General features: G+C 46.9%; 2 protein-coding genes across 5 annotated transcripts in view; one reads left to right on the top strand and one right to left on the bottom strand.

Moving 5' to 3' along the window:
• Positions 1 to 1,420: 1,420 nt before the first annotated feature.
• DEFB108B (defensin beta 108B) lies at positions 1,421 to 4,977 on the bottom strand. The gene is given in 3 exon segments (XM_025932993.2): positions 1,421 to 1,654; positions 4,804 to 4,823; positions 4,825 to 4,977. Coding segments are annotated over 3 exon segments (318 nt in total). The 5' UTR covers positions 4,962 to 4,977; the 3' UTR covers positions 1,421 to 1,493.
• A 13,451-nt stretch (positions 4,978 to 18,428) lies between these two features.
• LOC112869941 (zinc finger protein 705A-like) overlaps positions 18,429 to 27,195 on the top strand; it is a 30,758-nt gene continuing 21,991 nt past the window's right edge. Inside the window, exons 1-3 of one of the 4 annotated variants that reach the window (XM_086703115.1) lie at positions 18,429 to 20,734; positions 25,928 to 26,209; positions 26,479 to 26,549. The gene's annotated coding sequence lies outside the window, so the exon portion shown is untranslated. The other 3 variants (XM_086703113.1, XM_086703114.1, XM_086703116.1) reach the window with 3 other exon arrangements.

Genomic DNA, 27,195 nt, shown 5'->3' with positions numbered 1-27,195 from the left:
AGCACACACAGTTATAAATGTTTCCTTGTGATGAGAACTTTTAAGTTTTACTCTTTTAGCAACTTCCAAACGTGTAGTATTATTAACTATAGTCGAGTGCTGTACATGATACCCTGAGGGCTTATTTATTTTATAACTGGGGGTTCACACCTTTTGACCCCCTTCGTCCATTTCACCACACATCCCCCGACCCCTGCCTCTGGCAACTGCCAGTCTTTCCCTATATCAATGAGTTTGTTGTGTTTTTTTTTTTCTTTGAATTACACATATAAGTAAACTCAGATGGCATCTGTCTTGCTGTGTCTTTCTGAATTTTTTCACTTCGTGTATGTAATGCCATCAGGATCCATCCATGTTGTCATAAATGGCAGGGTCCCCTTATTTTCGTGGCTGAGTAATATTCCATTGTGTCTGTGTGTGTATGACATTGCCTTCATCCATCCATCCCTGGAACCTGTGAATATGTCACCTCACATGGCAAAGGAGGTTGCACTGGAAGTTGGAACTGAAGATCCCAGTCGGCTGATCTTAAAATAGGGAGATTACCTTAAATTATCTAGGTGGGCCCAATTTAATGACAAGCCTCCTTCAAAAAGGGAAGAGAGAGGCTGCAGGTTAGTTTTGAGTGTTAGGATGTGAGAAGGATTAAAGCCCGGTGTTGGCTTTAAAGATGGGTGAAGCATAATGGCCCATGATACACAGGGACATTCCACCATTGCTGCCCTAACCACGGAGGAAGGGAGCCATAGAGCTTCCAGAAGGGAACTCAGCCCTGCCGATACCTTGATTTTACCCCATTGAGATCCACGTCCATGGATCTCTGTTAGATTCTGACCGACAGAGCTGTCAGATAATGAATTGTTTTTGCTTTAACAAAACAACGATCTGTGGTAATTTGTTAGAGCAGGAAGAGGGAGCAATGCAGTGGCTTACAGGATGGAAGGAAAGCTGAATGGCCATGCCCAGTGAAAATGGGAACTTGAGAAATTCCATGGATCTCAGCCGGAAACACATGGACAGGCCAGAGCGCTACCTCTGGAAAGAATGTAGAAGAGGTTGTCTCGTATCTGGGTGCTGCTCTGTCTGGGGAAATTTCCTGTACGTTGCCTCTTTGTCAGGGAAGAGATGCCATGAGGCTGCATGGAAGGAGGTAACGCATTTTGCCAGTGGAAAGGGGAGCGGTGCCCCCAGATGCTGGGTTCGGGGGCAGCAGTGCCTGGCAAAAGATAGGTATGATCACAGCTCCCCCACCCAACCCTGGTCACTTAACTAGAAGCTTGTCCACACCCGACAGAAAGATGGGGACCAAACAGTGATGGAGTGCAAATGTACAAGATGAACTTTTGGAGTTGGTCTTGTGCTTGCTGGTTTTGCTTTATTATTTATTGAGGACTCCATAAGAATCCCCGTGAGAAGACAGAAAGAGAGAGAGAGAGAGAGAACACAGAAGAGAGAATAAAACGTCAAAAGAAACACAAAGCTTCAAAAAGAATTCATCTTTCCTTGGGTGTTGTAGGCTCGATGAAGGGCTCATTCCCCACGGGCAGGCAGCATGTTAGGCCATTTAAACATTGCCCAGCATGGACTTCTTTTTCAAGGCAAAATTCCTGGCAGGAGCCATTTGGGTGCTCACAGATCTTGAATTTGCCCCTGGCTGTGCAGAAAGGAGGGTTACTATAACTATTTATAAGACTCCCTGAATTAAAAACAAATTTTTTTTTTACTACTTATTTATTTTTGAGAGAGGGGGAGGGGGGCAGAGAGATAGGGAGACACGGCTCCAAGCTCCGAGCTTTTAGTACAGAGCTCAGCTCGGGACCCGAACCCATAAACTGCAAGATCATGACCTGAGCTGAAGCCCGGATGCCACCCAGGCACCCCAAAGGCATTTTTCTTACTTTTTTAAATTGTTCTTTGCTAGTGAATCTTGTAGATTGCACAATGTCATATCTAGCTTTTTGCTTTCAAAACAGAAGCTAGAGTCACCATGCACATCAAAGAGGATCTGGTCTGCTTAGTCAACTTCCAGGTGAGGAAATGAGGCCAAGGGAAAAAGAAGCACCTTGGCCAAGCTCGATGATTGGGTGAGGGCGGGAGCGGGACAGAGGTGAAACTGTGTTCTCAGCCCCGTTGTATTTCCCCTTCATGCTTCCACTCGGTATCCCCCTCCCTTCCCCTGGCTTCCCAAGGAAAAGCTTCAGTCCCGCTGCAAATGACCCCTGACGGCAGCAGGAGAGATCCCAGTGCACCCAGCACAGGTATCAGAGACGGGTTTGCCTCTGCTTTTCTAAACACAACACTGCTTTCCTTTCTTTTGGTTGAGTGACTGAAAACAAAACAAAAAAGAATTAGTTTTCAAAATTTGGAAGCTGTAAGACTTCATTTCCTATCTTCCGTGCAACCCATCTGGCTAGTGAGGATGGCCGCTTAGTAAGTACCAATCAGACGGGTCTGTGGCAATGCCACGTGGACATTTTCAGCTGAAGTTCCCAGCTCTGTGTGCTCCTGAGTTAATGTCCTCGGATATGGCTTCACCTCTCACCAGGTCCGGGAGTCCGAGAAAGGAGGCAGGACAGTGGAGCCCTGGCGGGGAGGAGGTGAAGACCAAGCCTTGAGTGACAGTTAGCTCCCTCCTGCAGCCTGGGGGAGGCCCTCACTTTTTTTTTTTCAATATATGAAGTTTATTGTCAAATTGGTTTCCATACAACACCCAGTGCTCATCCCAAAAGCTGCCCTCCTCAATAGCCATCACCCACCCTCCCCGCCCTCCCACCCCCCATCAACCCTCAGTTTGTTCTCAGTTTTTAAGAGTCTCTTATGCTGAGGCCCTCACTTTTCACAGCCTTGACTTTTCCTCTATAAAATACAAACGAGAGACTAGAGCATCGAGACCTTGTCAATGACAGTGAATGATTTTATGGTATCTGCACCTGTCATACATAGCTTCTCTGCTCATTGTAACAAGGATAAATGCTCTTTTGTTTTGGTAAGAAAATACTTCTGCATCGTTTAAAAGAATACTTATTCTGGGGCACCTGGGTGGCTCAGGTCATGATCTCGCAGTTTGTGAGTTTGAGCCCCACCCCACGTCGGGCTCTGTGCTGACAGCTCAGAGCCTGGAGCCTGCTTCAGATTCTGTGTCTCCCTCTCTCTTTGCCTCCCCCTCTGTCTTAAAGATAAACATTTAAAATAAATAAATAAAAGAATACTTATTCTTCCCTTTAAATAAGAGAAACATTTTCAAGTTAAGTCATAATGAGCTCAGCCAGGCTTTTACATATTAGCTCTTCACAGTGGGATGGAGTAGCTTGACCCCAGACCCAGAGGTATGATTCCAGACTGTTGTTCACGCCAAACCCTCGTGCGTGTGGAACGGTGGATATACTTCACACACGTGCACACACACAGATTATTACTAAGGGCAAGATGCAATGAAAGCCCTGGAGAGGCAGCCTCAGACACTCCCAGTACCATACTGCTGCCGTGATTTTCCATCCAAAGCCTGCTTCTGCGGGGCGGAGGGCCTGAAGCATCCCAACCTTGTGTTGCCTTGGGCTTTTGTCACTCTTTTGGTCATGCCTTATTCCTCTCCCACCTCTCACTTAGGGAAGCTCTCCTTCATCCTGTGCCACAGCTCTGTTTTGGGGCTTGGTGACTCTCTCCTGGGCTCTACAGCCACCAAAGTGACTGGCCTGTGACTTCTTGGGAATCAGGGGCCATCATATCTTCCGTGGCATGCCTGCTTCCTGGTAAGGGCCTCCCCTACTGTGGGAGCCTGACAATATCTGATAAACTGGACCAGCTTCCCACCCCCAGCCTCTGCGCACCCGAATCTCGCCCCTGCTGCTTCCTCCAGAGTAGCTCTTCTGGAACCAAGTTGCAGCCACTTTATAAGCCGTACCCTCCCCACCAACCTAAAGTACTGTCTATCTGTTCGCAGTAAGCAGTCCCTTAAAACCCAGGCTTTGCTGGGAAAGTCAGGATTCACCGAGACTAGGCGTGCCTCCCATTATATTTCCTGGTGGAAATTTTGGGAAGCATTCTTTTGCAAACAACATAAAACGCAAGAGTCAACAGTTCCCTGACGAATAAGAGGACGGCCCAGCTCCTCTTATCTGTGCCTGTTTTCCTATCCCTTCCGGATCCTCGAGGCCCCGAATTGTCAGGAGCAGATGACAAGACATTCCATTTGATGGAGAGCACTACGTTGCTCGTGCCTCCTTGGAGCTACAGGTCCCGAGTTTTAGGGAATTTAATGATCCATTTTGGGTATCTGGCCACTTCCTTGGGTGAAAGCGAGGAGTGCCCACCCAATTACATGTCTGTGCAGGGCGCCTCACACCCGTGACCCATGTTTGCACGCTGAATGCAGGAAGATACACTCCACTGGGGTGTCGTTGCTGATGCCTGTGTTTAAGTTCAACTTTGTAAGACTAGATGTCGGAAAGGGGGGGAAAAACTAGGGGTTGGGGTGGAGCCTCCAGGGACAGAGTCAAGCACAGGACACCAGCAGCACGAAGGAGCAAAGGACTGGACATTTCTTAGATCAGAGTAAGCCTTTCGAGGAGACCCCCTGGTTCGTCCCTCTGCCGGGGCCCCTACAGCTCTGGTGGGGCTCTTACGCCAGTACCTTGGAATACCCTGGACTTTTGCTGCAGGTAGGTAGAGGACCTTGGAAACCAACAATTATTAGAAGAATGCCCCATTTGGGGGGTGATGGCGATTTTGCTCCAAGTACTGGATCCCCATAAGGTCTCAGGCACTCGACTCTTACCAAGACTTCAGCAAAGTTTCTTTTGTTACCTGGTAGAACTTGGCTCATGGACAATGGTAAAGAGGAGGGCTGGAGAGAGGACAAAGCTTGGCTTCATTTCCGAGAGGCAGAGAGGACTTCCGTCTGCGGCTCTCCAGCACTGGCAGAATGTCTTTGTCTGGATGATAAGCACCCTTCTGTACCTCATTAGGGATATTCATGGACCCAGGTGTTCTACGCATACACAATTGCCTTCAAGGGAAGACTGGGGATCCTTGTTCGGTCGGACACTCAGTTCAGTAGGAGGACGTGGGTGCACCGTTTGATCAGAAAAGCTTATTAAATGGGGACAGAAGCTCCAAACACCTTGGTGGCAGATCAGAGTGTAGGAACAGAGCCATCTATATCAAGTTACAAGGAGAAACCAGTCGGGTTAGTTAGTGACTAGACATTTTGTCGGTGAATGCTGCCCAGGCTTTCCTAATAATAACCACCGCGCTCGCTCCTGGTCTGAATGCCCTCGGTGCCCTGCTCCTGGGACGGTGCTTACCACCCCGTGTGTTAGTCTGCTTAACACACGCATACTTCCCCCACGAAGGTGTGGGCTTCTTACTTGTGGGGATCACACTTTGCTCCTTGAAGCGTGAATCACATGGTCATTTACTTTCAAACGCTCCTCGTGAAATGGAACAATGCGGGGCAGTGACATGCCACTGAACGCAGAGACACAAGGTCTGGATGGAGGTGCTGGATCTCCAGACCTGCTACTGACTAGGCGTATGGACGTTGGCAGGAAGATTGTCTTCCTCGGATGTCCACAGCGCCCGTACAGATCTGGATCTGTTGAATCCACATCGGGGGTCTCTTAATCATTATTGTGTGTGCGACTAACAGGGAAAGTTGCTGTTTAATGTGGACGTGTAGATGCACTCTCAACATTTTCAGTGTGGTAGGGTGGGGTGGAGCCTGGAAGTCTGCTTGAACAAGGCTCCCCGGTAATTACTCTGAAATTTATTCTGGAATACTCATTGGAAGGTGTCAACTTGAATATTCTCAAAGCTTCTTTGTAGCTCCAATATCAGAAAATCCTAAGTTCGCGTGTCTTAGGATAAACCTCATGTTTGGGTTTTGTGATTGACAACAGTGCAGGACCAGAGCCCTTCACCCTCCGCTCAGTATTCTTCTCCTGAAGAGGTCCATGCACGGGTCTCTGTACTCACACATGCCCGCTGACAGCTACCCTCTCCCTCCTGTGGCTCACGTGTACAACCGTGGAACACAGGGAGTGGTGCAGTCTTAGGACTCTGACTCCAACCCACCCCATATGCGTGCCTCGTCATTCACGTAGAGGAGGATGTACCATGATCGCTACCTCCTTAGTTTAATATAACTGTAACTATAAATTCATTAGTATTTCTGTCACTTTGTTCATTATCATGATAGTTCTGATTGTTATTCACCATTAATTTTTATTAATTATTACCATTCTTACTGTGGGTCATTTTTGTGGGGTTATGCAACACTGAAGAGAGGCTGACTGTTGATTAAGGCTGCATGATTTACTGAAGATGATTTCAGACACGCACATGCCAGCTGCAACCTCACTCTCACTCCACTGCCTGGGTGTCCTTGCACTTCCAGAGCCTCTGGAAAAATGTAGCAATACCCCTGAGGACCCAGCAACCACGTTTGCTGTCCTGTCTCCTTGTCACATCCAAGTCAGCACTAAATGCTCTAAGCTAACTCTGGGGCACAGGATCTGCTCCTGCAGGCGTGGACGAGTCACGAATGGCATCCATGGCATTCCCAAGACTCTTCTGTAGGCAGACAGGGTGTCCAGGGGGAGCACTCTTGATCTGCTGAACCCCTAAAAATTTGCAAGTCCCCTCACGATGCCAGCACCTCTTGTTCTGGCATCGATGACCCAGGAAGATCTATCACAAAATTTTCTTCTAAGTCTATTCAGGGTCCTGGGAACTGCCCTGTTGTCCTGGGAAGGACGGACAGGGTGTCTATACCGGCATGTGCCGCCTTAGAATTTGATGTCTGCTCAGAGCCCAGAAACTGCCATTGCCACACCCGAAGAGTGTCCTAGGCCTTTCTGAACCTCTGGAAATTGTCTAAGTACCTTCAGGTGTCTTGGAAATGCAGCTATTGCCCTGGAAGGCACAGAGATGATGACCCTCTGGCCTGAGCAAGGACGGCCTTCATGAAGTAGGTCAGGGCATCCTTGAACTACTTGTGTTGGTCTGTCGCCCCCTGCTGGTCCAGGAACAGCATTGAGGACACCTTCCCACAGCCCCCTGCAGTTGCCCTGCCCGGCCTCCCCCAAACAAGTCCCCCAGGGTTCTGTGGGGAAGAGCTGTTGGAAGGGCATCCAGGCAGCGAGAGCTGAGGCAATGCTGGGACCTAACGTAGGTATAGTCAGGGCCTCTATGTGCAGAGGGTGGGTCTGGCTCCTGCCTTCCCTGCTTGGAGCCCAGCCCCGTCATCCAGAAGGCAGAATCTGAAACCCGGTGGGTGTGCAGTGATGGGCAGGCCCAGGACTGAAGTCCCTCTGTTTTCCTCAGGACACCCCTCTGAACTTTGTGCACGGAGCTCCCAAGTTCACTCACATCCTTCTCCTCGGCTCTCTCTTTTCCTCTGCTGCTACTTTCTGCCTTAATTTTTTTTCTTTGTTCAGACCTTGGACTCTGGCCTCAAACTATCCCATGAGGCCAGAAACTGGTCCCTTGCCATTCATACAGGGGAGTCTGTACTCTCACCTCCCATTACCTTAGGTTTATTGTTCTTGTCATTAGTAGTGGTGGTGTTATTATAATCATTATGTTGATTATCATTTCATTTTCATTGTTAGTCATTATTATTCTTACGAGTATTTTCTTAGTAACAGTATTCATCTATTTTTTCTTATTGATTATGACTTTTTTAAGTTTATTTATTTATTTTGAGAGGGAGGAGGGGCAGAGAGAGAGGAAAGAGCGAGAATCCCAAGCAGGTTCTGCACTGTCATTGCAGACGTGGGGCTCAAACTCATGAACCATGACATCATGACCTGAGCTGAAGTCAGATGCTTAACTGACTGAGCCACCCAGGCGCCCCATGGGTTATAATTTTGTAGTCAACTTATAGGACACTGAGGGCTTCCTGTAGGACTTAGAAAACCCCGAAGTCACTCAGGCAGGCAGGCGGACATTCCTGTGCCTTCCAGCGTGGTAACAGGATTTCTGGGGCCACTGAATGGACTAGGAATGCTTCCAGGAGCTTGGGTAGTCTTTGGGTGCCCTTGTGACACCTCAGTTGAGGCGGCTGTGTGTCTGTGTGTCTGTAGGGGACCCTTGTAGTTGTGTCTGGCAGCCAGATGCCCTTCCTGAATAGAGAAGCTATATGCCATGCTGTAAGATAGAATCACAATTATAATCGGTAATAACAATAATAATCGGTCATAATAAAAACCGATGCGTATCAGCAATCATGATGATAAGCATGTGATACTGACACTCATACCTATTGATTATATTGACAATAATAGTAAACCTATGGACTTGAGACACAGAGGAGAGATTTCCCTTAGTGAATGTAGGTACAGATACTGGGCCTCATGAGGTAGTTTGGAGTCCCAGGAGGCAGAGGTGACCAGCCAGAAAGAGAAGAAAATCAGCTGGAAGTAGGCGTGTGCAAACACGGGGAACCCGAAAGGAACCCCAAGCCCTGAGCATCCAGGCCAGCCAACACCCAGCAGCTTTGGGGAGAGGAGACAGCCGGCTGATGGGGCAGGGCCCCGTCCCAAGAAGGCAGGGCTCCAGACCTACATACGGCGCCCAGAAGCATGGACTCTGACAAACAATAAGCCCCTAGCATTGTGTCGTCCCAAACCATCTGGCTGCCCTTCTGCTGTCTGCTCTTCCGTGGCCCTCTATGGCTGGGACATCTGGGTACTTGTATCTCCTCCAAAGGCTGCTGGAGGGGTTGTCACCCTCCATTCTCCCCTACCTGCAGCAGTGAGACAAACAAAACCAGTGGTTCCCGGCTTTGCTAGAAGATTCTGTGTTTGCTCCAACAGGCCAGTCACCTGCTCAGTGCATTTTTGTATAGCTCCAGCCATCCCTGGACACCTGAGGAGACTTAGAAAATTTCCAGAAGCTCGGGAATTCTGGAAAGCACTCTGTGAGCATCCTTTGCCTGTGGCAGTGGATCCATGGGCTCCTGAACAGTCTTAAAATTTTTTCGGAGGCTCTGGTGAACACATGGGCCCGTTCCAGTTACAAAGGAGTGTTTCCTGGGCCCTGAGTTGATTCCCCCTGGGATCTCAGTTGGGTAACAGAAACTGTTCACGACCCATCCCTGCTGGCATAAGGGGCTTGTGGACCTGAGTTTATTTAGAGAAATTTTAGGTGGCCCAGTTGATGCAAGGAAGCCTTCTCTAGGGGCTTCAGGTCTGCCTATAGAGTTGCTGGCATGTGGACGATGTGTCTAATATTTTCCAGAGCCTAAGATAAGACGAGGGTGTCCTTTCCAAGTCCCCCCCCCCCTGCTGGTATGGACAGGTCCTTGCATCCAGAAGGAACCTGGAATATTTCAGGGGGCCCATCCTTTGAATTGGCACCAGACAAGACAGTACAGGAGCCCCGTGGTGCTGGGTGTATGTACGTCTTCGGGTTACTCTTCTAATCATCTGCAGTAGCCTGGACAGCTTTCACAAACTGATCACAGGGATGATCCTAATGACTAATACACAAGTATTAGTACACTAATACACTAATACACAAGTATTAGTCATTTCAATGAAGATATTGTTAACGTAAAGAGACGGAGATTGAGCATATATTTCTTTGAGTATCTGACAACGTACTGATTGATATAGGGCCCCGTGGTGTAGTTTGGAGGCAGAGTCCTAGGACCGCGCCATGAAATGTGGTCCTGGGAGGGCAAAGAAGGGCAGTAGCAGGGAAAAGGCAACAAGCCACATGAGGCCACGCGTGAAAGCGAGGCCTCGCGCGCCACTCTGGGACGCATTACTGCCGGGCATTGATGAGGGACACTGGTCCAGATCCTGCCTGCCACAGGCCACTCAGAGGCTTTCATAGTTTTGCCACATGGATGGCGGGGCAGCGCTCCAGTGAGAAAGCAGTACCAGCCCCACATCGCCCCCTCCAGGTCTCAGAAGCTCTACTTACAAGGGACATCAAGCCCCCAGCGCTCCATCAGCTCTCACCCCCGTGGCTAGCCTGCTGCCATCTGGTTTTCCCCGGCCCCATTATGGTGAAGGTATCTCCATACCAGTATTCACCAAAGCCTGGGGAGGGCATCATCCTGTACTTCTCCACCAGCAGGGGCAAAACAGGCCAGCACCCATGGTTCTGGAGCCTCCCTAGAGGACTTAGAGAATTCTGAGGTTGCTCAGACGGGCAGGAAGCCCTCTCTGAGGCTTGCAGTGGATCTCCAGCCTTACACACCTGAGGGTACTTAGAAAACTTCCAGAGGCTCATGCAGTCCTAGGACACCCTTTGTGCAAATCAAATGCGTACAGTGGTGGCTCCTTGAAGTCAGAAATGAACTTAGGAAAACCTGGGGAGTCTCTAGAGGAAGGAGAAGAACTCTACTGCCATTCCAGAGAGAAAGGAACAGTTTTGTTGCCTGAAGGACACTCCTGCATCCAAGTTCTTGAGTTGGAGGAGCACGTGGAAGAAACAGAAACCAGACGACTGTGCCTTGGACCAGTGGAAATTCCTCCCGAACAATCCCGGCCAAAGCCTGAATCCAACCTCAGGAAAACCGAATTCCCCCTGCCTTCCAATGTTGTCATGATTCACTAGTCGAATACAGCACGGGAAATCCTGAACGGAAAAACCACCTGCTCAACCATGCAGGTATTGTACAGGTGGCAATGCACGTTGGCAAGTCCCGCGTTGGGAGGAGCTCCAGGGGTAACAAGAAGAATAACAGGTCTCCAGATGTATCCCAGTCATCTCTGTCCAAGTGTTGACACACGAGCATATGTACGCTCGCACACACACAGTTACTCGTGGATGAGGAGGTGAAGACAGAAGGTTTGTGGTTGTGCCCACAGGTAGCGGCGACAATATTCCAGGTGAGCTCATACACAGGACGTATTTTGTGACGTGGCTTGTGGTTGTCTAGGCAGGCGGGGCGCTGTCTTTCTGCACATGTTCATGGACATCGCATGCAGCATGCATAAGTGTTTACTGGGTATTGGGCTGTAGGTCTTCACGGCAGAATTTCTGGAGAGGAGCGGGTCTTACTTCTGGGTCTGAGGATTTTCCAGTTGTGGTGTGTGGAAAGTCAGCTGATGATGGATGGGGGGGCACTTCCATTTTTGTAATACGTGACCCATGTTCAGGGACCTGGAAGAACTGCATTGGGAATGGATTTGCCTGATGCGTGGGTAGGTTTTTCTTTTCACCTATTTACTACTGGTATTTAGTGTTGTCAAAGTAAGTTCAGTTTTTGGCAGGTTGTCAAAATAAGTTCAATGGTGCGTTCTCAAGGAGCAGTGGGATGTGCCATCTACATAGCTTCGGGCATGTTGATCACACATTTTGTGGTTCATCTGGTGGATATATGGGGTAAGCGTGTGCATCTGGGACCGCAGGTGTGTGTGCACGTTGCCTGGCCTTGGTCAGGTTTGGGATTCATTTAATTTGGGATTAAATACATTCAAAAATGTGTTTGTGCTCTATAGAAAGATGATATTTGAATTCATAGACCTTTGTGGTTAGAGAGAGTGCAGGTAAATGGTTTACTTAAAAATAAGGAGCAAGTGATCCTCTGCCTTAATGTTGGAGGTTTTTATGGAGATGTAAATGAGTCAGGAATAATTTTTCCTATGTTCTAGGCTACGTGGTATTAATATCTTATAAAGTTGTCCCAATTGCCACTTCCCACAGAAACGTTATCTGCCACCTTTCATTAGATGAATAGCAAAGATGATTACTGAGAGCTCCCCCCACCCCCACATACACACCCGCCATCCCTGCAGGTGCCTGTGCTGTGAGGTGTGTCCTGAGGGACCAGGCACATTGTCCTGGCTGCAGTGACCCAGGGAGGCCATTTCTGGCCCTCCAGGGCCACTAGACTTTTCCACCTACATTTGTGGATGTAGGAACTGCTCTTGTCCTCCTGAAAAGGCTGGAGATGGTGAACTCTTGGGGCCAGGAGCTTCCTCAGAGTTGTCTGCATCAGCTTAGAGTCCAGAATCTGACATTTCTGACAACTGAGATCCAGTAACAGTGTTTTCGGCCCAACTTGACACTCTGGAAATATTCTGGATCCCTGTTGGAGAGCTGGAAAGGTGTGTGATGCCCTCGAAGGCAGCTTGGCGACCCGCCCTCCCAGGGAAACTGCAGAATTTCCTGAGTCCTTCAGGAAACCCATGGACCTCTCACACGTGCCTGTTTCGCCCCCTGCGACACACTGAGATGCATGAACGCAGACATCTGGGATTTCCAGGCTGGAGAGGATCAGGAGACAAGCAGCCAGACATTAAGGTAGCAGTAATGCTTGGAATTGGAGTCTGTGCGAAAATGCCGGAGCGTGATGGTGTGGGCATCCTGGTCCTTAATTTCTGTTCACATTAACAACGACATTTGCCCGGCAATACCCATGGCTACAATTCTATTGGAAGGGACATGGAACTTTACAAATATCAGCTAACAAGGGCTAGAAGAGAAAAATCCAGTGCATCTACACAAATAAATAGTAAACCTTGGTGAGCTTTAATGAACCAGAGCTACATGGACCCACAGGGAGATTTTTCAGGAACAATTGTTTGAGTCAGAAGGTAAGGTGCAGAGTGAAACACAAAGCGTATTAACAGGGGCGCCTGGGTGGCTCAGTCAGTTAAGCGTCCAACTTCCACTCAGGTCACTATCTCATGGTTCGTGACTTTGAGCCCCAGATCGGGCGCTCGGCTGTCAGCACAGATCCTGCTTTGGATCCTCTGTCCCCCTTTTTCTCTGCACCTCCTCCACTTGTGCACGCTCTCTCTCTCTCACTTTAAAAAATAAACATTAGGGGCGCCTGCGTGGCACAGTCGGTTAAGCGTCCGACTTCAGCCAGGTCACGATCTCGCGGTCCGTGAGTTCGAGCCCCGCGTCGGGCTCTGGGCTGATGGCTCGGAGCCTGGAGCCTGTTTCCGATTCTGTGTCTCCCTCTCTCTCTGCCCCTCCCCCGTTCATGCTCTGTCTCTCTCTGTCCCAAAGATAAATAAAAAACGTTGAAAAAAAATTTTTTTTAAATAAACATTAAAAAAAGAAAGTGTATAACAAATGTAATGTTTTTACTTACATAAAATATATGTTGTTAAAAGTTTACACACGTGTATATTAACATTTTTCAATGCTTATAAATGGTGAACAATTACTGTATATTATTTCCAGAGAATTTGATCACATGTGATTGGATCCCATAATTATATTATATGGAAGTGAGTTAAGCAGGCTCCAAAAGGTAGAATCCTGTGTATAAGAATATCTTATAAGTTATGATAAATCTTTCCAAATTGTCCATCAAAACACATTAGTCATCAAACCGCTTCAAAACAGCATTAACTGTGTACAATTCCCCAAAACAGTATATACAAGAGTTTGCTTCTAATTAGTTAACAAAAGACAATATTAAGAACTTTTACATTTTCCAGTTTGGTAGAGAAACTGTATCAAGTTAATATTATAATATCTGTTTTCCCAACCAGCACTGAGGCTGTTTGCTTTTCATACCAAAATGATCGTTCATATTTCTTTAACTGTTAAATTTAATGTTTTATGTCCCATGACTTTTTATTTGGTTCATTTCTTTTCAATTTGATTGAGAGGAAATCCTAGTATATATTGTATACATGGCATCTTCTCCTACAGCATCCAAGCAGGTGGATGTGCCTGCGCACAAGGAAGAAATCTGTTCTAGAAGCCATTCTCATAAGTCGGCTGCATGAGATCCCCTGCCCTATGGTGTCTCCCCTGAAATGACCTGAACTGACTTCCTCACCTCATGGAAAGAATAAAATACAGGTAAGGAATGTCACTGAAACCCCCCCAGCCATGTTCCAAATACTTTAGCCAGGACCCCTCCCTCATTGTCAAGGTAGCAGACGGCAGGCCGGATGTCGGCTCTCAGGATGTTCCCCAGGCTGCCATTCCTCAGTCCCCAGGAACAAGCCAAGTATCCTTGAAATGAACTCACATCCCATCCCACATCCTGCTGCACATAAATTGGGCCAGGACTGCAGACTCAGCATCAAAGCACCAGGTGAGAGATCTGCCCAGATCCCCATCCATCCAGACTTGACAGAATCCCTCAAATAAATGGAGTCCCTGCCCCTTCCAGACCTTCAGTGGAGTATGATCTGGGAGGGCTTTACAGACTCTCCAGTATCCCTTCAACAGAAATGGATTTAGACCCAAAGACCACAAGGACACTTGCCCAAATGCCAACCCCTGACCTCCAGGCTCTCCTTGGGAGACCTCACCTAAATACTGTCCAGGCCTGCACTGTGCCCCGTCCTCCACTGTCCAGCTGTGTTCCAGGCCAGTTCCTCCAAACAGGCTTCCTGAGATTAGACAATGAACAGTGGAGCCTCAGGTTCACAACAGCTCCCTCATTCCAGCCTCCTGAGAAGCCAGCCCCTCATGGTCAGAGTCCTCACGTCTTAAAGAGTTCTGAGGAACGCTGTCCCTATATCCTGGCATATCCACGTGCGGCACCTTTTGGTCAACTCTGCCTCTGAGCAGAGTGACCAGGGGTGACAGAGGAGACAGCCTCCAGCCTCAGGTGTTGTGGAAGGGACTGTTGGATTGAGTAGGGAGGGATGCAGGGAACACCTAAATACCTCCCAGAGAGTCCTATCCTTCCTCCTCTTCGTAGAAGGGAACCAAATGATGGTCCCACCCTCCGTTGGTTTGTTGGTTCACAACCTCAGGAGTTCCTGGGTAAAATTTGAAGCTGGCCTCCACACATGGAGGTCAGGGAAAGACCGAAGAAAAGAGAAAACCACTCCAGATTGGTAGGTTACAGTTTTAATAAGCAAAGGGAACTTACATGCAAGGCATGACTTGGGCAGCTGCAAAATGAATCAATCTGAATACCAGCCACCAGGATCTTTGTATAGAGGCCTTAAAGGGGTTCAGTCACATTTACCATTGGATGGTCTCAGCATGTTGCACTCTCAAAGCTGCATCCTTGAAATGGTTTCTAGTATGGGCACAGTGGGCAGAACATACATTCCAAGGACGGGGAAGGAGCGAGGAGCTTTCTACAGCCTGGGTCATGTCCTCTCAGTGACCTCCTCCAACACCCTCATGACCTCACCTAACCCTAATTACCTCCAAGAGACCCCATCTGTAAACATCATCACACTGGAGGGCAGGGCTTCAACATAATGAGTTTGGGGAAGAGGGACACAGTTCAGTCCATAGTACCATGTCACTGGTTGAATGTTCTAGAGCCCAAGTTAGTGGAAAAACCATGTGGTTGCTGAAGAGAGTGGAACTGGGGCATGGGGCTCTCCTAGGGAGACCTTGGGCACACGTGCAGGGTTTCAGATGGAAACTCTGCTCGTACATGTGCCAGGTGGGGCAGAGATTGGTTCTGTGAGGGGCACAGGCCAGTCAGTGTCCTGTGCCCATGCATGGCCAATGTCACTGGGCATCACTGAGTGTCCACAAATCAGGTGAAGACTCAGCCATCAGAGTGTGCTCCTCAGCGACCCCTACACCAAACGATGCTGACTCTAGCTCTCTCTGACCACCCTGACCAGAGGAGATATGCAGGCATTTAATGAGGAACTGCAATGTGACATCAGTGTTTGGGTGAGCCGAGCCTCACATCCAGAACAGACGCAAACACCCTAAAAGGAACCCATAAAACTTGACTATGCTCTCTGGAATCCTGACACTCTTAAGACAATTCCAGAGCCAACCTTCATTCTTTCCTCCATCGGCTAAAGTCTTTCTTCCTCCATAAATACCAGAATGAAATGATCCCTGACTGAGCAGGCATTCATACTTTCTCAGGAAGAGAGCTCCTTCAAAGAGTGACTGTGAACTTCCCTCAGGAGTATGCGGGCATCCTGATCCCTTCTCTGAGGACTCCGAACAGAGACATGGCACTTAAGATGAGAACCTGGTGTCTGTGGGTGAGTCTGTGTTGCCCTGTGTGTGAGGACCTGCCCTGGAAATGACTTGAGATCCCCCGGGACACAGAGCTCTGGGGCCTCTAAAATGTGTAACTGAGTCTGGATGTCAAGGTCAGCAGCCCATGGATTTTCATCACAAACTCACTGTTTGTGTTCTTCATCCCCCACTTTCTACCTCTGGGTTGTTCTCTTCACTTTTAACATGGCATGCTGAGAGTATTAATATACACATCCACACATGAACATATTTTCATCATGAAAGCAATGAGACAAATGGTATTTGAGCATTCCAAAGGCCTCAGCAGAACCTCAGGACAAAAGGCTAACAAATGTCTCAACACTGGGGGGCACCATATTCAGACTTCACACATTACACCCCCTCGTGTGCTCACATCCCCACGCGGGAATCAGATTCTCCAAGCTTAAGCTCCTTCATTCCACCACCCTAGAGCCAACAGAACAACTGCTCCATTCCACAGGAGCTCCCTACTTTGACTCATAGCACGTCTCTGCTCTCAGCTGGAGGCTTCCAGATGTTAGGACATTCAGGGTACTTGATGGGCAAATGTACTAGAACCAGAGGCATCCCCAGGAGGGAAGGCATCATCATCCCTGGGTTGATGTGGGCACAGGCACCGCTACACATGCATTCCAGTCTACAGGGGCCACATACCCACCAGGCCATCAGAGTGACCCTCATCAAAATTCTATCCTACAGTCATTATGATTACATAGGGCAGTGTTTCTAAGGAATGCCTGGAAAATGGTTTTTCACTGTAATAATAATATAATGAAAACAGAAATAGAAGAAATTATTTCAATTCAGTCTCATTTCTTTTCTTTTCACTCCTCAGCTTTCATCGGATCTAATTCCCAGCCAGGGAAAGAGATTCAGAGGTGTGGGAAGACCTTGGTTTACTAAGACACCATCTTACGGGCTCAGCTTTTCATAAGGAGCTTCCAAATAATACACATCGACATGTGCACCCAAGAAAAATCACTTCAGTCGATGTATGGCCTCCCAAAGCACTCCATATAAAGCAGAACCCAGAGGATTTGATGGAGGAGGTGGCTTGGAGGCTGGATGGCTTCCACTGGTGGAACTGTATCACTTGACTTCCATGTAAAGAGAGAGGGGGATAAAGAAAGACTAAATGGGGGAGAGGTTCATGTACCGGGATTCCTTGATCCCTTCTTAATCTGTGCCCAGCTCCTCACAGGTATGAGAGGAGGGAGGTGAGTTCAGATTAAGTAATCTCTGCCCTGGAGACCAGGAGGGATCGTGGGTAGGGCTCCCCCAACTCGCTCCATATGAACTCCACAGTGTTTACTGTTGCCCTGCCTGAGAACGTTATCTTCCAGAATTTAAACCCATTTGAGCCCAAATATTTAATATTAAAAAAATGTAAAACTAGAGAAATAGGTGTTACGAGAAAACCAGAAAGGTTCTTCTCTGGAAATAATCTTTGAGAAATCCTGCAGCCTGAATAGTTGGGATTTAGTCTTGCCAAATTCCCTCTAGCATGAACGTCAGAATTCACAAAGGAAACAGATGAAGATTTTCACTCACACACTTTCCATTAGGATTTATTAAGGGTATAAATGAGGCAACTAAACTTTGAAAATCCAGTTTCACTATGCTTTTTGGTGTTGTCAAAAAAGAGACGTTTCAGTGAGATGTATACAGAAATAATGAAAAATTAATACTTGCCCATACTCGACACAAAACATTGGGAGACAGAAAAAAAACACAGATTTAAAAAACCCTCATTTTTCAAAATTAAAAATGCTCTTTCGAGTAGTACCTCCGGAATAAAGAAAAATGTGAAATTACAACAGATTCAGGAAATACTAACTCCGGCAACTTGCAGAATGGCCTGCACATCAATCAGTCTTAAAGGTATGTGAATTTATCAACCTCAAGCCCTGCGCAGTAACACGAGGGCCTCAGCCGAGCATCCTCACGGCCCAATCCTGGGCCCGTGTGTCCCTCTGCCTCCCCGCGAACAGGGAGGAGAAATATTAGAAATGTTAGCTACCCTCCGCGGTGGTCCGGCTAAACCCCTGGGTTCGCACAAGTGAATTCGGCGTTCACACTCGTTCTACCGGAAAGGAAACCACAATTTGATAGGCGGAGCCGCAGACGCCCCTGTCCCGCCCACGCCGCCGCAGGGGTGTCCCCGCAATCCGAGCGCCTCTCGCGGTCCGCGGGACTCTGGCACGCACGAAGGGTTATTTAAGCCGTTCTCACGCTGTTGCGAAGGAAACAACTCCGCATTCGGTATTACCGGCGCGCCAACGCTAAGCTTTTACCTTAGCGTATCTGAGTCATTTAACGTGGCGTAGGGTGGGCAGCCCGGCGCCAGAGGCCACCCCGCCACCTGGAGGCTAACGCCGGGACCCAAGCTCCGGGCGGAAGAACTTGCAGAACGGAAACGCCCTGGGGGCGGGGCGGAGGCTTGCATAAGCCACACCCAAGCCCTTCCTTCCAGACCCCGCCCCGTCCGAGGTCCCCGTTTCCGGCCGACCCGGATGCAGATTTCCTAAACGGAAGGGCTCTTTTCCCGGTGCGGGTTTCAGCGTTTCTAGTTGCAGCTGGCACGTTGATGGTCTGGGTGTTGCGGCCTCCACACCCGGAGTCCGGGCCCTCGCTAACTTGACAGTCCCCGCATCCGCCAGCCCCGCCCGCGGGGAGCCCGGCCTGGTCGGAAGACGTTGTGCTGCTGCACTGGATCCGCGTCTGTTTCCGGTAAACTGCCTCCCAGGCCGTTTCGCCCGCTTTTCTGCCTCCGTTCTTTTCACCGTCTCTCCCTGGCCCCCGCGGGTGTCAAGGCCCCACTGGCGAGGTGCATTCTCGCCCTTCGCGGTACCGAGGGGGCAGCACCACGACGCCCTGCTGTCCGGATCCTGCAGACCCCAGCCCCCTCCTGAGTTCCTCTCTCCCTTCTCGCGTCTTTCTGGGGCCGGCCCTGCTGGTCCTTGGGCTCTCCACAGTCAGTTCCTCAGGGAGGCCCTGAGTCCCTTGCTGGGGCTTTCACCTGCCCCTGTCCTGTGGCACCCCTTGTTCTGTCCCGTCCCATCCTGCTGGCTGTGCCTATCAGGTATTGTTTACATTCCCGATGAGCCACCACAAAGCGTGCTTCTGGACAGGGGCATCTTCATTCTGTTCCTGTGAATGTGAAGGTGGGGCCGGGGGATAGGGGAAAGAGAGAGACCAGGGAGAAGCAGGGAGCTACAGCCAAAGAGAGTGATGAGAAAAAGCAGCTGTGAAATTGAGGAGAGGGAAGTGGGTCCGATGGGCTTTGAAAGACCAAATAAGAGTGAGAGCGTGACATGAGCTAGAAGCAGTGGAATAAATGAAAGTGGCAAAAAAAGGATCAGCAGAGAGATGGAAAAGAGCAGAAGGGAGAGGAGTCGAGCAACAGTAGCAATGGGGGCAAAAGAAGGGTAGATCCCAAATTCATTAGAATTTTGTTTTTAATTCCCAACGTATATTCCCTCTTAAATATGTCAGAGTCAGATGATGAGGTCTTAATGGTTTTATAGTCTGTTATTATATGTTGAAAGTATTCTTTGGTGCTTAGTAAATAACTGTACACTATTTCCGTGTGCCCTTGATTAAGGATATTGGCAATTTTTTATATTAACAGTCAAAACCTAGTTTAACCAATTAGTCTAATATTCCACATCTTCTCTTTCTTCTTATGTGATCTTTTAACCTAGTGGGCTGTGAACTAGTTCCCAGTCAAGTGTGTATCTATTTCCTTTGTCCTTTCTCTGGAAATGACCAAGGATGGGTTGGATTGTTGTGGGACTTTGTTGAAAGGTAGCCCATCTGTTCATAATTGGATAAATTACTCAGCTGCTTCTATTGACCTTCTTCCATGGTTTTCAGTGCTACTAATTAGGTCTTCTTAATTACCTATTTTTTGGTAGTTTAATCTGATGTTCTGGAAAAGAGGAATTAAATACTTGAGATAGTGATTAAAACCATGAAAGAGAAGCAGCTCTTGCTCAGGTGTATGATATGTGATCTGTAAATTTTAGGGGTAGGGGTGAAAAGTGCAAGCCTTACCACTGTCCCATCCAGGCCATGTCTTTCCTGTGAGGAGAGTTCCGCTTTGCTGGCCTCTCCTACCGAGCCCTTCACCTGCCCCAGTACACATGCAGGGAGTCACGGGGCAGTTTGATGGGAAAGGGCCCAGGCTTTTTTTTTGTCTTTTCTTTTTTTAAGTTTATTTATTGTGAGATAGCACATGAGCCCGTGTGAACAGGGGAGAGGCAGAGAGAGAGGGATAGAGAGAATCCCAAACAGGTTCCACGTGCTGTCAGTGCAGATCCCACACGGGGCTCCATCCTCCAAACCTCAAGATCATGACCTGAGCTGAAATCAAGAGTTGGACGCCAGACCCACTGAGCCAGCCAGGCGCCCCCGGACCTAGGCTCTTTTAGCCAAATAGAGAACAAAAGCATCTCTCCAAGGAGGAGGAAGGAGGAGGTGCTTTGCTCTGTGAAGGGAGCCTGTAGAAGGAATTAGAGTGCTCTTTGGGGAGTTAGGGGTCCTGGAATGGGGGAGAGTTTGAGAAGCTCTGACCCTGTGCTCAGCAGGTATTAGCAGAGACCAGGGTCTTTGTCTTCAAGGGACCGTCAGTCCAGTGCGTAGACTCACCACTGCCGCGGACCGTGTGGGCTTCACTGGGATAGGAGAGTGTTCTGAAGAAATGAGCAGAAAAGCCCGACTGTTGATCTTCACGGAGGAGCATAATCCTGCTGAATTTCAGTGTGCAGCGGAGGACTGGCTTTGCCACAGAGTGAATGCCTTCTCCTGGGTGTGTGTCTGCAGTGCAGGGAGGGGCCGTGCTGTTTCGAAGCCCCGAAAGCCATCGCCACGCTCAGGAGTGAGGGAGTGACTTTCAAGACGGATCTTGGCTGAGAAAGAAGTTTTTCATGTGTTCTTTTTTAATTCCTGACCTGAGGAATCATGTGAAATCATGACCTGAGCCAAAATCAGGAGGTCACTTGACCAGTGAGCCACCCAGGTGCCCCTGCTTTCTTTTTTTAATTCAAGATTTTTAATCCAATCAAGATCGGAAGATACTGCAACGTTTAAGTTCTGGGAGGATCAAATAAAGAGGAATAGTGGAAGTTATTATTATTTTATAAGTAATAACATAAAATTCATGATATGGCAGGAAATAACAGGACCCAAACATAAAGTTGGAGGTAAAGAACCTAGCTAAGATTAAAAGTTATTCCTCACCTTTTACGGAGAAGATGGCATAAACACCAGGTACGACTGCAGGAATACTTTACAATTTAACAGTTGAGGGGCACCTGTGCGGCTCAGTTGGTTACGCGTCCAACTTCGGTTCAGGTCATGATCTCGCGGTTTGTGGGTTCGAGCCCCACGTCGGGCTCTGTACTGACAGGTCAGAGCCTGGAGCCTGCTTCAGATTCTGTGTCTCCTTATCTCTCTCCCCCTCCCCAGCTCACACTCTGTCTTTGTCTCTCTCTCTCTCTCTCTCTCTCCCTCTCTCCCTCTCTCCCCCTCTCCCTCTCCCCCTCTCCCTCTCTCCCTCCCTCCCTCCCTCCCTCCCTCTCCCTCTCTCTCTTTCTCCTTCCCTCTCTCTCTCCCTCCCTCTCTCCCTCCCTCTCTCTCTCCCTCCCTCCCTCTCTCTCTCCCTCCCCCCTCTCAAAAATAAACATTAAAAAAATAATAAAATAAGATGAGCAGTTGAAAGCATCTACCTCCAAAATTACCTACCTTATTTGTGAAATAAGTTACCAACCATCTGATGAATGAAAGAGGAAGGACAAGTCTATGGAAATTCATCTGTCATAGCTAAATTTTGAAATAGCATTTATTTTGCATGGGAGTTGGAATTTACATGCAAGACCTAACACGATTGCCAGGTATTTTTGAGAAATGACCAAAATGACCTGAGATACAGTTGTGTATTTACTGTGCTGTCTACTGGAATTATTTCATTGTGAGAGGCAGAAATTTTCAGCCAAAAGATTTTCTCTGCAGACATAGAGATTGCACTTAAATGTATAATTCAGTTGTGAATGAGATGGCGGTGAAAGTATTTACTGCGTTGTGCTCTATATTAATATTTTATTTATTTTCCCATTAGCCAAAAGATAAAGTATAAGGCTGGCTTCCCATTTTAATTATAAATTAATAAATTCTTAACATGTTCTTGAAAGCCCCCTAACACTCTCCTCCTCCACCCTAGTAACATAGTTTATGTATGCTGCATCATAATATATTTGCAGATTTTCATATTTATTCGGCTTTCATCTTATCTTCAAGCCCAGATTTCCCCCAGGGAGTTTGAGGTTTGTGTCCATGGAATCCCAGGGTGTCTGCTTCCCTCCTGTATCTGTCTTTAGACATTTGTTGTATCAAAGCAGCATCTTAAATCTGAATTTTACTGTTAGCAGTAATCAGTCCCCCATTCTCATGTTCTGTTTTTGACTATTTGTGTCCCTTTTCCATTTTTGTCTTTAATCTGTTTCATTATTTTGACTGCCTACTCCAAGGTTTTAGAGCTGTGCTATCCAATAAAGTGACCACTAGTGACATGTGCTTATTAAATTTAGATTAGGGGCGCCTGGGTGGCGCAGTCGGTTAAGCGTCCGACTTCAGCCAGGTCACGATCTCGCGGTCTGTGAGTTCGAGCCCCGCGTCAGGCTCTGGGCTGATGGCTTGGAGCCTGTTTCCGATTCCGTGTCTCCCTCTCTCTCTGCCCCTCCCCCGTTCATGCTCTGTCTCTCTCTGTCCCAAAAATAAATAAACGTTGAAAAAAAAAAAAAAATTTAGATTAATTACAATTAAATAACTAAACTTAAGACCCTCAGTAATGCTAGCCAGATTTCAGGTGTTCTTTTTTTTTTTTTAAGTTTTAAAATTTTTTCAAAAGTTTATTTACTTTTGAGAGAGCATGAGTGAAGGAAGGGCAGAGAGAGAGGGAGACACAGAATCCGAAGCAGGCTCCAGGCTCTGAGCTGTCAGCACAGACCCCAATGCGGGGCTCCAACCTGCGAACCGCAAGGGCATGACCTGAGCCAGAGTTGGATGCTTATGTAACTGAGCCCCCCCCAGGCGCCCCAGATTTTAGGTGCCCTTTAATGACATGGATCTGATTGCTGCTGTGTGGATAATGTAGGTAACAGAGCATTTCCTTCATCACAGCAAGTTCCACCGAACTTCTTGTTCTACATCTTATGTTTTTACTGGACTTTTTTGGCTTATAAGTAATTTCTTTTCTGCTTCTCCCTATTCCCTTTAATGGGTTTCCTCAAGTAGTTTTTTCATTTTATTTCTTTTCTTGAGGTAGGTGCTTATATCATTTATTTAATCTTTAATTAATTAAATAGTTAAGATAAAATTTTCTGTGAATATTGCTTTAGTTTGTTCCATTGGTACATTTATATATGTATAGGGACATTGCAGGTTCCTTTTTTTTTTTAATGCGAGGTTTTCCTCCATCCTTGTCACAAGCCCTTTGTATTCAGGGACCGTTGTGCACTGTAAAGGGAGATCTTCTCTTTGGGAGTGTGATGCTTTCATATATGAAATTCTAGAATAATTATAAATTTCATTCTATTTTCACCTTTTCTGAACAGCTTTGGATGTACTGGATGTTAAAAATTATGAAAGGTTGGATTTTGATTTGTGATCAAATGAGCTGATAGGTTTTTCCATTTACAGTATTAATTTGAAAGATACAGTTGTTCTAGTTTTATACTTCTTCATACTTAAAGCTATTTTCCTGTACTCTGTGCCTTTGCTTTCCAATCTGTGTATTGCTAGAAGGTTAGAGGCAAGAAGGCAAGACTCTCTTGGTTAACCTGTAAACTGCTGTCTCCCCAGCACCTGGAATAGCTTGGCCCATAACTGGTCTTGGGATTTGAGGGAGCTCGCTTAATAATATCATTTCTTCAGACTGCACTTCGGAAAGAAAAGGAAACACAGGTGAATGGGAATAGATACCAGTCATTTTTTTGGCACATCTGTTGGAGAACCTGGTTTTGGAATGGAGAAAACAAATGTTGCACCCCAGACCTAAGCAGCTGTGTTCAGATAGCCTGGGAAGGACTGGGAAATCTTAATGGTTAGTTAGCAGTGCTCTAAAAAATAGTGAGGTGATACTGAGGATGCAGAAGGCCTTCTTCCCAGTGACCCTTTAAGAGATCTCGAGGGAGGGGCTGAGCTGTGTAATCACCCATCCTAAAGTCATCAAAGACGTGTCACTATTCCTGGTTGGGTGGGAAGTTGGTTAGTATAGTGTTGTGTGAATGAATGGATAACTTGGAACTGTTAAATAGGTTTTATTGGTTCTAAAGTTGGCTTATATAGCTATATTATTTATTTATTTATTTATTTATTTATTTGTTTGTTTGTTTGTTTATATTCATTTTTGAGAGACAGAGAGAGACAGAGTGTGAGCAGGGGAAGGGCAGAGAGGGAGACACAGAATCCGAAGCAGGCTCCAGGCTCTGAGCTGTCAGCACAGGGCCTGACCCGGGGCTCGAACTTGTGAACTGCGAGATCATGACCTGAGCCGAAATCCGGAGTCGGAGGCTTAACCGACTGAGCCACCCAGCTGTTCCCGTCCACGAATCTTTCTGAAATCCATCTCTTGTGATAGTTGAGGAAGAGTTTACTTGGTTATAAGGTTAAAGGTCACAGTTGGTTCCCCACTTTGTTCAGTGAATGTCCTTTTATACCTCACTTGAGTTTTTACTATGATCCTCAAATCATTCTTTGTCTATGAATTACAGACTCTATGGGGATGGGGGCACTTTTGTTTTGTATTGCTGTATATATGTTTTTCCAAACAGTGCATTTTCACGCACGAATTGCTTTTTTGTATGTTTTAATACTTCTTTATTGAAATAATTCATAAAATTATTTTTTGTCATATTATTTCATTTGTTATCTTTACCACTAACATGGGTTTTCTAGGTTGTGGGCTTGTATTTCACAGCTTTCAATGATTTTTTATTTAATCCTTTTACCTTTTGCTCATTTTAAGCCTGTCTTTGACATTAATGAGTGACTTTTCAGCAGTGTGTCTGTTCCTTTCTCTTCTCTCCCAATGTGGTCTCTTTTAAATGATTTTTTAATTTTATTTTTGAAAGTTTTGGAGTTTTGCCAAGTCATTTCCTTCTTCCCTTGTCTTGTAATCTCTTTCATCCTAATTCTGCTTTGAAGTCCTATTTTTAAGGTTTCTAATGATTTGTTGTCTATCCATTACTAAAATTATTGGATAGCTTCTAAAGATGTTTTGCTCCAAGCCACGGGATTCTTTGAATATTAATATTCAATTACTTTTTCACTCCTGCCTCTTTCTTTTTAATAGCTACTGTGTTGGTTACTTTTTTCATGTCATTTTTATGAAGTTGAATTCTTAAACCCAATGAATTCATGGCGGTAGTTTGCAGAAAAGTAAATGTCGGGGTTGTGCTATAGGAGGACCTCTTCCTGGCTCAAAATAATGACTGTTTAACACAGGACATTTGGAAAGTTTGTGGGACCTAGTTGGGAGTTTTCATAATATAAGAAATAATGAGCTACTGAGCTGCTTTTTATTTATGGTTCTTATTCATTCATGTCCCTCTTTGATGCCTACCACTTGGAAACACAGACAAAGCACAGTGATACGTAGGTAAAATTTTCCTTCCTACTCATAGGACTTTCCTGTTCCTATGTGTAGGGATTCCCTGGATATCCCTAGATTTCCTTTGAATAAAAATTCTAAAGGTAGAACATAATTTTACATTTCAATCTAAATTTGTCTTGAAGGCAAAATCTAACATAATCCCACGGCCAGTGCGTTACTAGTTTCCTGAGATCTTCCTTCTCTCTCCTTGGACTCTCCCATATGCTCTGGATAACTCAGTTGGTAAACCATATTTATAGAGAATCTTTTGGGCATTGTGAAGTGTCCTGGATATTGGCTACCTTTCTCCAGTTATCAGATGCTTGCATTAATACAGAGTTTCTCTTCCAGATCTGAATCAAAGTTCTGTCCTCTCCACTGGGTGACTCATAGGAAAACAAGAGGATACAGTACCCAGAATCCAGCTGTCACCTCCCCAGAAATTTAAACACTTCTCCAGTTCCTCAGACCCTTCAACTCACCCCAGAAGGCAAAAGATTCAATTTCTCCATCATAGTACATGCATACAACGGGCAGAGAGCACAGCTTGGTAATCACCTTGGCATTGCCTATCTCTGTGATGCTGAAGACATTCTCATCTCTGTGCATTACAGAAGAGATTCACATTTCCAGGTGTGGACCAGTGTGCAGGGGAGGGGTGTTCCCACTGTTCTGAAGGGCAGGTACCTTGAAGCTCAAGAGAGGTACTCAGAAGGGTATAGAGTCTCAGTCCAAGTGCCCTAAAAGGGAAAATATTGGTATAAAAAGCTTAGGGCAGAGTTGGAACAGGATATCCAACCACTTTCTGGCCTCGTAGCCGTGGAGAAGGACAGCAAGGGACCGGGGTGAAACTGGGGCTCTTGTCAGTCTTGGAGATGAATGCCAGTTTTCTTCCTCTGCAGAGTTGCTAAGCTTTGGAAGATGCTAGTGGAGCATTCTGCACTATGGAGACATGTACGTGACACCTTACAGGGTACGTATGGACTCTGGGAAAATGCTTGAGGGGATCCGCTTTATGTGGATGGCAGCTGGGATGGCAGTTCTTACACAAAACCCATCTTGGGCCCTCCAGAGACTGTATATATGATGGCTCAGTGGAGCTTTGATACTGTCCAAGAGCCCTGAACAGCAGTCATTCCACTTTTTTTTTTTTAATCTTTATTTATTTTCAAGAGAGAGACCAACAGTGTGCAAGTGGGGGAGGAACAGAGAGAGAGGGAGACACAGAATCCGAACTAAACTCTAGTTGCGTGTCGCATACTTGAGGAAACTCCCAGTCACCAAACTTCCCCAATTCCTGGCAAGTCTAGAACTGCACCACTCTAAAATGTCCAAGTCCAAGTCATGGATCTTTGAGGAAAGTGACTTCTCTTCACTATTCTTCCAACACAACTTTGGCCTGGACCCTGTTCCTGTCTTCATGACAGGTAGGTGGTGACCTGGTCCAGGCTGACGGCTCTGCATTTCGTGGGAGTAGTGGACATTTCCTTGAGTGTCAGGAAAGGGGCTCATGATGGCCCTCTCTGAGGTTGATGGGTTCCACCACCTAAAACTGGTGAACTTCTCAGCAGATGGATTCCTACAGGCAGTAGTCTGTATCTTCAGAAGCTTTAGAAACT

This window comes from Puma concolor, chromosome B1, assembly GCF_028749965.1.
Source record: "Puma concolor isolate L17-30 chromosome B1, mPumCon1.1.hap2, whole genome shotgun sequence".
In the NCBI taxonomy this organism is placed as follows: domain Eukaryota; kingdom Metazoa; phylum Chordata; class Mammalia; order Carnivora; family Felidae; genus Puma; species Puma concolor.
Note: the sequence above shows the minus strand (reverse complement) of the source record. Positions and strands in the feature narration are given on the sequence as shown.